The sequence below is a fragment of the Maylandia zebra genome, linkage group LG22, assembly GCF_041146795.1.
Source record: "Maylandia zebra isolate NMK-2024a linkage group LG22, Mzebra_GT3a, whole genome shotgun sequence".
Taxonomy (NCBI): domain Eukaryota; kingdom Metazoa; phylum Chordata; class Actinopteri; order Cichliformes; family Cichlidae; genus Maylandia; species Maylandia zebra.
The window spans coordinates 30,647,413-30,657,910 of record NC_135187.1 but is presented as its reverse complement, the minus strand read 5'-3'; the positions used below and the strand labels follow the sequence as shown (position 1 = coordinate 30,657,910).

The 10,498-nt window shown below is 40.5% G+C and overlaps 1 protein-coding gene across 2 annotated transcripts in view; it reads right to left on the bottom strand.

The window, feature by feature from the left end:
• Positions 1 to 3,158: 3,158 nt before the first annotated feature.
• LOC101485669 (visinin-like protein 1) overlaps positions 3,159 to 10,498 on the bottom strand; it is a 32,106-nt gene continuing 24,766 nt past the window's right edge. For both annotated transcript variants that reach the window (XM_076879172.1, XM_004563694.3), the window contains one exon: positions 3,159 to 10,460. In XM_076879172.1, coding sequence (XP_076735287.1) covers positions 10,263 to 10,460 — 198 coding nt within the window. In that variant the 3' untranslated portion in view covers positions 3,159 to 10,262. The remainder of the gene's footprint in view (positions 10,461 to 10,498) is intronic.

The window sequence follows — 10,498 nt, the reverse complement described above, 5'->3', positions numbered from 1 at the left end:
TTTTTAAACAATAACTACTGGGGTATAGCGAGTATAAGAGGCAGTGAGGGAGGGGGTGTTAAGGGAATGGGGATAGATTAGCCTAAAGGTAGCACATAATGGATGTAACCTTCATTTAAACCAAGGTTGCACACTCAGTAAAATTCAGGCCCATTAGTGGCTGTACTCCTAATAACACAGCCCAGCATCGAGCTCAGTGCTGCTGTGGTTTGTTGCTGTATTTTACACACACACAAAAATTACAAGTTCATAAATGTTTTAGGCTAAATGTAAAAAAACAAAAAAACAACCAAAGTATTACAGGTTTTAACTTGGATTTAGAAACAAATATTACTTTTTTTTCTGAATTCACAAAAGACTAACAAAGAAAGTTCACCAAAATTTTGTCACACAGGGCCAGATTTGTGAAACCCCCAAATATGATACCTCACAGGTGACTTACAGAAGTTTCACTGTTTTTTAAACCCAGGTGCTGTCACTTCATTTCAATATCAAGCACAAAAAATAAGACTTGCTTTAAATATAACGGAAATGCATATGCAGCAGGGTCAGAGTCTGAGTTCCCACCTCGTAGATGCAATCTTGTCATTGCCTTGGGTTAGATTAGGTGGGTAGGGTTTCCGTAGTCACCAATGATGAATTACAGTCATCCCTCGTTTATCGCGGGAGTTACGCTCTAAAAATAACCCACGATAGGTGAAATCCACGAAGTAGCCAACTTTATTTTTTACAATTATTATAGATGTTTTAAGGCCGTAAAACCCCTCACTACACGCTTTATACACTTTTCTCAGACAGCCATGAACATTTTCACACTTTTCTCTCTTGTTTAAACACTCAAACCTTCGTAGGTCCAGAACATGGGAATAGAGCAGCTGCGAGAGAATTCAACATTAATCAGTCAATGGTACGGAAGTAGAGGAAGCAAGAAGAATGAGTTGAGTAAAGATTGACTTATTTGACTGTTTTGTTTCGCTTCATGTGCCTTATAATCCGAAACATACGGTAACTTCTACCTTCCTTTACCATGTCCAGAAGTCCAACTTTTTGTGCGATGGTTAGCATCTTCCTCTACCTTTTGGGTGTTACTGCAGGCGATGGGGCAGTGCAAATGTTTAATCGACATTTTTGTGTTTGTTGGGGACTTACAACTTACAAACATACAGTACAGCACTTCAGAGTCACACTGCTAGCAATGAAAGAGTCATGTAAATTTGACAAGATGAATGCCTTCCGTACTGTAAGGAGACACGGCAGGAGAGTGATTGACAATGGTCTACAGCCAATCAGAATGCAGAACACGATGCGCTGTGAAAAAGGGTTAGGGTTAGGGGTTAGAAGAAAAAGCATGCAAAGTTGCACAAAAAAATCAGTGAAACAGTGGGGCTGCCAGTATAAGAGCTTCCAGCTTCATCCAGAGGAAAGACCGAGAGTATGGAGGGACCCGGAGTATAGGTGATATAGAGCAGAGCTGTACAGTACTCACTACTGTTTCTGACTCCTCATCCTTGCCCTCTCCATTACGTCACCTCTTCAACCTCCTCATCCACTTCAAGTTCTCAACTTACCAAATGGTCATCTGCTCCTTGTGAACTCATTCTATTGTAGCCTTTCCCTTAGTGTTATTTAACCTTTGCATTAATACATTTTGATCCAAGAAATCGGTGTTGCTTACTCCTTCTTTAACACTGTATACTAGTCAACATGTGGTGGCCGGTGTTCTAGTGATACCCGGACCAGTGATCACCCTTTAACTGAATAACTGGACATATGGCTGATGGGAGACAGAGGATGGAGGGACAACAGCTGAAGGAGTTTTCTTCACAACAGTCATAATAGGGTTTTTATAAAGCTGAATACCATGTTATATTAGAAAACCCTAACAATGAGACAAGTGAGTTGAAGGGTTGATGCCAAACTCTTAAGTTTAATACGTGTGTGAATATTTCAACATGTTCATGCTCTGTCAAACTATCTAACACTTGCAGATGTTGCAGTTATACTCTGTAATGTGAGCTGGACTTATAATGCAACTTGCTGTGAATATGTATATTAAAAAAGCACCAGTGTTGCTCTGTCAGTGCTAGTATTTATGCTGAAAGGACGTAGTAGCTCTTTTTTCCTCTCCTCATCCATTCCGGTGCACTCAGGGCCATCCGTGCACAACACGACAGAAAGTTCCTTGGCAGGCCGGTCCATCTAACCGGTCTCAGGGTTGTCAAACATAAGACCTTGAGGCCAGAATCGACCCGGGAAGGACTCCAATCCAGTCCACTGGCTTTGGAAAATGTGAAATGAAACAATGACCTTTGCGTGGTCTTTGTGAGGACTTTCTTTTAAAATGTCACCGACATGCTGTTAGGACCTCAAAGCTGACTTGTCTCACAGCTCCATCTGGTGGCTGCTCAGCAAACTGCACCCCCCCTTCACCGTGACCTCTATTGCTGCAGTGTGATTCACGGTTTCTCTGCTGCTCCCAGCTTGTGTGTGTGCACATTTGGGCTGTTTGGCTTTCCACTGAGCTGAAGCCTGATGCAACAAGGCTCAGAATAGATTTATATCGATCCGTGATGGATGGCTAGGGAATGAGTGATGGAAAAAAAAAGGGCCAAGTAAGTGGAGTTTAAACCGAGGAGTGAACCAAAAGCAGAGAGCTGATAATATCGCTGTGATGGGTTTCTGGGGCTTCTGTCTTTATATGTTTCCACAAATACAGAGTCCTGTAAAGATACAGGCACTAAAACAAGCGCATAAAATGTGTTGTTTTTGTGTTTCCAGGTCTTACAGAGAGCAATCCGAAGCTCAAATCTCATGAGTCATTTCATCGTGTTCCATTATTTGTCCTCGCCATCCAGCTGAGTGAATGAGAGTGTGCGGATACCGGAGGTGACATTAATTTTTGGAGTCCTAAAATTTCCACGCTTATGCATCAATACGTGGAGTGAAGTAGCGTGTTTTGTGTACTCGTATCCCTGCGCTTTGGCCTGGGCACGGTTACCATGAGAACAGCATGAATGGTGACATCACTGCAGCAGTGTGACATCACTGCTAGATGGTGACTCATGCTTATGTTGTGTGTGAGCATAAGAGAAAAATGGAAGAGAGAGAACGCTGAAATGTATGAAGATGCAGTCCGAAGGAAACACCAAAACAAGAAGTCACTCTCAACATCCACGTGTTTTATTCTATGTAACAAAAATAATGACATTGTTTTTGTTCTAGGAGTCTAACAATATTGAAAACAAAAGAAAAGCAAAAAGTTATCCAACTGGACAATTAGACATTTATGTGAACATCAAAGAGAAAGGTTGAATTTAATTAGATCACACAAAAGAGCACAAATGAGCCTCCGTCAAAATGAAGCATTTATATTCATGTCACGAGCTCGGTGTGTACGTGCCTATTACAACCGCAGCAGTCATCACAACGCAATCCTGTCCTTGGCACGGCTAGCTTTCAACGTATTTTTGAGTTGGGCATTGCATGACAAAGTAACCACAAAAACAAAAGCCTCTTGTGTCTGCAAATCTCAGGGCTGAAAGTAAAAGTGGCTCCCCAGCTTCGATGTGGGGCTAATTAGGATGGACGGTATCTAATCAGCAGCGGACATCAGCACACTGTGAAGCCACTTTGCGAGCCAATCTGTTCTAATCAAAGCATTTGACCGCATATTGGTCAATAGAAAATTGGATGATTAACCAAGCTGATGACAATAATGTAGCAAGTCAAAACAACAAAGCAATAAGCACCAAAGCAGATAGACCGTGCGGTCCTGTAGTTCCTAACTTCACTGGTTTACTTAAAAACAAGTCCAAAAACATCTTCCAGAGAAGACAGACAATCTAGTTTGAATTATTTTTGTGTATCAGCTTTCAATTTACTCTGACTGCAATTTTGATTTTGAAAAATGGGACAACTGAGTTGAAAACTGAGATTTGGTTTACTTAAATCTGCAGGTTTCATTTGCACTCGGGAGCCTTATAGTTGCAATGACAGGTTTTTTGGATGTTGGTTGCAACATCTCATTATTGCAATACTAACACGTAGTATTATCGCCAATAAAGTTGCCATGGGGAACACTGTAGGAAATACTTATTTACAAATACCCAGTGTACAGTTAGCATAAACTTAGAGCTAGTTTAGTGCTAGTATTTGAATGTTTAGATATCTCAAATACCAGCAGCAACATCCTTTAGCTGGTTAACAACACCAGTCTCTTCTCCAAAGTTCCCTTAAACAACATTGTTTACAATCTCTAACCTATGATGACTAATAAAGTTTGCAATTTGGAATGTAAACTCTGTAGGTTAGCTTGTTTCTTGACTAGCAATTAGCAACTAGCTAAAAATCTATATTCTGGGAGAGGGATGAGAGCTAAAGTAAAATTCACTTATAGTTTTTCCATTTTTTCCACATATACTCATTACACACACACACACACACACACACATATATATATATATATATATATATATATATATATATATATATGCTGAAAACTTTTAAATAAAAAAGCATTTTGTCATAAAAAAGAACGTGATGTCATTTATTTGTTTTAAATATTAAAGTCCACATTGGCGCCTCTTTGCAGACTCAAACCAATGACACAAGCCGAGAGAAACATGTTCATTAATTTCAGATTTCTGCACTTCTTTTGAGAAAAACACAACTTTATCCATTTTTAGCATTTGATCTTCCGGCATGTTCATTACATCATAAACAGAGACTGTACAGTAAGGTGTGGCATTATATTTTCATCCACTGGGTGACACTGTGACACAGGACTATATTTCTTAATCATTCTTCCAATTCACACACCTCTCCTCACACCTTCAGGTTCCCCCTGCTCAACGAACTCCACATATGAGTGTAACCTGTAGAACTGCAACTGTAAGTTAACAAAACAACATGTCCCATGTTAGAGACAGCACAGTACATACTGAATATATACCAGCGGACCACAAAAGCAAATGTATTATGGGGAATAATACTCAGTGATTTTTACAAAGTTAAACTAGACTGAGGCATCTCTTTTTCCACAAATGATACAAATACAAAACACGTGAGCACTCGCGCAAACGCTGCATATACTAACCTCACTCTTTCACACACACTCTCTCTGTCTCTCTCGCTCACGCACACACACACAGTAGCTGTTTCATCATATGAAATTAGGTCTAAGCTAGTGGTACATTTACATATATTTGTTTATATTCATAAATACGATTACAGTCGTATTATAATGTACATGTAAGTTTATCGTTACAGTATCACACCACGGACGCTCTTTCTGTAGCTTTAGGGAGGGAGGATGTTGAGAAGGAGGAGGTAATCTGATTGGCTGGCAGGACAGGAACACAATATTTTTGTGCAAAAAGTGTGACTGGAAGAATCAAGACACTTCTAAAGGCTTTCAGAGGTGCTAAATTGAAAGATGCTGTCATGCTTTTTTTTTTTAAAGACATTATTTTTGTATTTTAAAATTTAAGACACAAGGGTTTAATGATTGTTTGGATCGTGATGTTGATTAGATTGTAATTTTAGCTATTGCACTTTGTTTGATCCTCTGGTTTCCAACCATTTTTTTAACAAATAAAAAGGCCACTGTAGTATTTACTTCCTTCAATAAATGCAGCTCGATTTCAAGACTGATGAATCAGCCACTTAAACTGATTCACAGTTAAACTGTGACAATAACAGTTTTTAATTTTAATGGGGGAACATTTATTGTCTCACTGATATTTAAATAAGACTGATACCACTCTCATGTCTGTGCACCACTGCAAACACGAGTTATCTACAGTAATTCCCCTCCTGGCTACCTGCTTTCATTCATATTCACTTCAGCGTTTTGCTCTCTTTCACATTGATTTTAGATCTAAGCTGAGTTCAGAAAAGTTCCTCCCCCCTCCACCTATTATCAAAGCGTTTCCTCCCTGACATTTAAAGAGGAAGAAGACAAAAACGGGGGGAGAGCAGGAGAGGGGATGCCTGTTTCAGCTTTTAATGTGAAACAACAGTGAATCGTGGAGGCAGCTTTGGCCTTTCTGAGAAATACCGTTTGTGTCATAAGGTCTGCAATTACCGTCCTGATTATCCCGACTCCATGCTGCTACACTCGTTCCTCCTGCAGCTCAAATTGCTGGTCTCAGAAAAGGATGTTTTATATCAAGATGCATGTTTTTTTTTATTTCAGTCAGGACTATTTTAAAAAAAGATTATTCCCAAATAGAGTGATTTATATTTAGCAGTTGGGCTCTTTTCTCAGGATCTCCTATCCTTCCTCGCGCATTAGTGGAGAGGAGCAACAAGACCCTTGGTACAGAACAAAGCACACAACATTGACATGGCACTAGTGTTGGGCTAGAGGTGGGTTGCAACTTGCTGATGTAGCAGCAACAGTAAGCAAGCTAAAGGTACTTTAACAGCCAACAGAACATGCTAGATATTGTAGTTTCTGTCCATTATTAGACAAAATATTGCTCACAAACCAGACTTAACAAAATCTAACAGTGTTAAAATTAAACTTGTTAATGAAATAATGAATGAAAGAGCAGCTGAATCTTACAGCTGTTTTTCTCAGGGTGCTCTGACCCCATGTTTCCAAACTATTATTTATATCAAAGCAGACCCAAAAAGGTCCTGATTAAACAGGTAAGCAAAGATTTGGGATTTTTTTACTCTAAAAAACAAAAAAATACCAGAGGAAGTTCTTTTCTACAATGATTGTAGCCATTAAGAGTGATAATTACAGAGAAATATGCACCAAAAAAGAGCACATGCATATTTCTGACAGTAAAAAACCCTTGCCATCAGAGAGCTAATAGAAACCATAAAAATATCTTATATTTCTACACATGGTAGCAAATGGCAGGCTGATGTAACTGTCAGCTGTCAAGACATTATTGCATAAAATAATTATAAAGCAGGCCACGAAGGGAGCACCTGCTCAAAAAAGGTCTGATTATATTATCTGGAAGATAAAATTAAGTTTAACTTGATTATTAACCTTTTATGAAAAAATAATGTATGTTAACCTTTCTGATTACATATTGATTTTTTAAATCGAATGTGGAAAACTTTTAGACGCAGCCACAAGTCACTGAGCAGTACATCAGTATGCCTCACCATGCTGAGACTCAAATCACCTCCCTGCCTCATATTTAAAGAGTAAAGCTTGTGGACACTGTGCTCTAATGTGTTACAACTGCCATATAACTGGCTGTGTGTTTGGCTGTCAAAGGACTAATGATTGCTGCGGCACATTCATGCACAAACACCTGCAGACAGGGTGGTTTGACCTGGCTTTATGAAGTGTGTTTACTCTGAACAAACATATACTAGAATTCATATACACACGTAGAGACATCACAAAAGACAAACAACGGAGTACCTTTCATTTACACAACTCTCTCTCCCTCTAGCAACACATTACATCTTTCTTAATGTTCAACTGGTCCTTGTTGGTCTAATATAAGACAAAACAGCCCATAGAGTATATCATCTAAACATGGGCTGTTGAGCTGTTGGCAGAGCTTATACTTGGATCTAATTAGATATTAAAGCAACATTTTAATTTTTTCACCCACTTTCTTAACCACTTATCCAACTGAGGTTCGTGGGAGGACTAGAGTCTATTCCAGTTATCTTAGGGCACACCCTGCACATGTTGTTAGACTATTACGGAGCAAAAACATAGAGACAGACAACCAGTGACACTCACATTTGCACCTATGACCAACACAGAACAACCACTGACTGTGGGAGGAAGTCAGAGTACCTTAAGAGAAGCCACACAGGATGGCCCCAACAGGAGCGATGTGAAGTGCTAAGTACTGCATCACTATTCACACTGTGCTCATTTAATACCCTTCTAATGTCTCTAGGGTAAGCTGGGGCCATGCAACACTTAGCATAGCATAGCAAAAAGACTCAGGGGCAGTGTTGCCAACTTAGCGACTTTGTTGCTATATTTAGCGAGTTTTCAGACCCCCTTAGCGACTTTTTTCCAAAAAGCGACTAGCGACAAATCTGGCAACTTTTTCTGGTGTTATTGGAGACTTATGACGACTTTTCCACGTGAAAGAACGTATCGCTCTTACTCTCAACAAGCAGCGGGTGCTGCCGTGGGCACCTCGCCTTTGGCGGCAGGTAGTCCTCACGCAGCAGTCCCCCTCAGCTGATGTCAGAGCAGGAGATATTCACCCCTACGCTACAAACTACAAATGAATCGCGCATGAGTGAAGCCGCTGCTTCCCCCCTGCCCCCTTCCCAGAGCGGCGGTAACTGTACATTTTTCTTAGGAATGATGTTTTGTAGTTCATTGATTTAAGAATCAATGCACTACAATAAATCCTTCCAATCATTGCAAACTTAGAATTCGAATGTTCTTGCAGAGCCTTAAGTCCATCTTGTACATCCATACAAGTAACACTTGGAAACCAAAGCTAGGTAGCCAGCTAACCACCTCTGTGTTAACCATTACTGCAGATTAAGTTATTCATGTTGTGTATTTGTGCTTGGGACCCAGCTAGTTAACTGTAGTTTGCTTGCTTACTAATATTGCCACTAGCAAAATAAGACACTTTAGTTTTTTGTTATCCTAATATGGAGTTTGTGTTGTATTCTATTTCGTTCTAAGAGTTGGTCATAAAACTGCAACCAGGCCAGCTGTTTCCCTGGTTATCAGTTTATATGCTATGCTAAGCTAGCATCTCTTGACTCTATAAGAGGTCGTGTCCAAATTCATGGACTGCATCCTCCTGAGGCCGCATTTGTAGGCCGATTACGTCACAGCGACACGACGAAGGCTGTCCAAAATCGTAGACTCCTCCGAATGCAGCTGACCAATGCGTCCACATTTTCCCCGAATTTGAAGGATGGGTCGGGTGTGTCCTTCGTGGCCCACCATATCCCAGAATTCATAGCAGCCAATTCGAGTTTTCAACAATGGCGGCCAGTACTAAGTTTTTAATCTTATTACTCTTTCTGGGTCACAAAATAAACTTTTAACATATTTTCAGGCGAGAATGTAGCTGTGTAAAACTTCAACTATCTGCTCGGTTTATCAGGATATCACATGTTTGCAAAAGTGCTCTGACGTTTTCGGAGACGTCTGTTACCCACCACCTCGATAGCTAGCCGGGAACTCGAGGGTCACTGAAGCCGCCGAGAACGACAAAATCCCGGCACATCATTTTCAGATCACCGCGGTCTTTTGCTACTCAGGTTAAACGTAATATATAAGTCACTTAGACAACCTAAAAATTTTATTGTTTGCCTTTTTTCAGTGTTTTATTTGTTCGTGAGTAAATCGGTTTGTCTGAGATTAACGTTATTAGATTAGATTAGATAAGAAAAAACTTTTTTTAATTCCCCGGGTGGTTTTCACACAGCTGAATAAACGTCAAACAGAAAACCGATTAAACAGAAGTGTGAGAAGGTCGAGAATTTACACCAGTGTCCTGTTATATTTTAGATAGGAAGGAGCAGACAGCTGAGTTTATTAAACTCCACCGAGACAGCGGTGACGCAAATCTGAAGGCTAGACCGTCCAATTTTACGTTTACTTCCGGCCTACCTGACCTTCTGAGGACCCGGCCCACGTAGACTGTGAAGGCCGGGTCCTCAGGAGGATGCAGCCCATGAATTTGGACACATCTATAGTGATGTCAATATTATTAGTTAGCTTACATAATTTGGAAGTAAGCTACTTTACATTTACATGTTGTAAGTCTTGAAAACAGTGTACATGTTACACAAATAAAAAAGCAGATTAAAAAAAGATGTGATCTTTATACTTCAGTTGTGTTGCAGCCTTGTAATATCGCACACTAGGCACAGAGCCTGACAGCATGAACATCTGAGTGAGACTATTTCCTATGTAAATCTGTATTTTATTTCTTTGATCTGCGCTAAACAGAGCTGGAGGGATTTCCACTTTCCACAGATCGGGCTGAATTTATAAAGACGCTCAGCTGGACTGAAGCAGAAGTGCTTCAGGAGAGCTGCACAGCAGGGCAGCCCGGATAAAAGAATGGCATCAATCAGGGGGTCCGTGTTCCAAACATGGCTTATTTCCAGACATCACTACCTCAGAGAAAGGGAGAAAGAAAGATTCCCTGCCTCTCTCCTTCTCCTCCTCCTCTCTCTAGCAGCATCCCTCCCTTTCTCCTCCTGCTTCACTGTTCTCTCAGCCTCCTTCCTTCTCTAAATTCAGTTCAACTCTATTACCCTTGCTCTGTTTCTCCACCCCTCCCAGTCTACTTCTGCATGTCACACTGCAGCAGTAGGACAATGGAAGGGTCGGATTTGGCCGCCTCTTTAAACTCTTCCAAGGTGATCTCATCGTTCTGGTCCTTGTCCATCTTGGAGAAGATCTTGTCTACACGCTGCTGAGGGGTAAGCCCGTCCTCGTTCATACGCATCATGATCACTGTGCCTACCATCTTGTAGATGGCCTGCAGAGGGCAAAAAAGGGGAAATAATGCTCGATTTT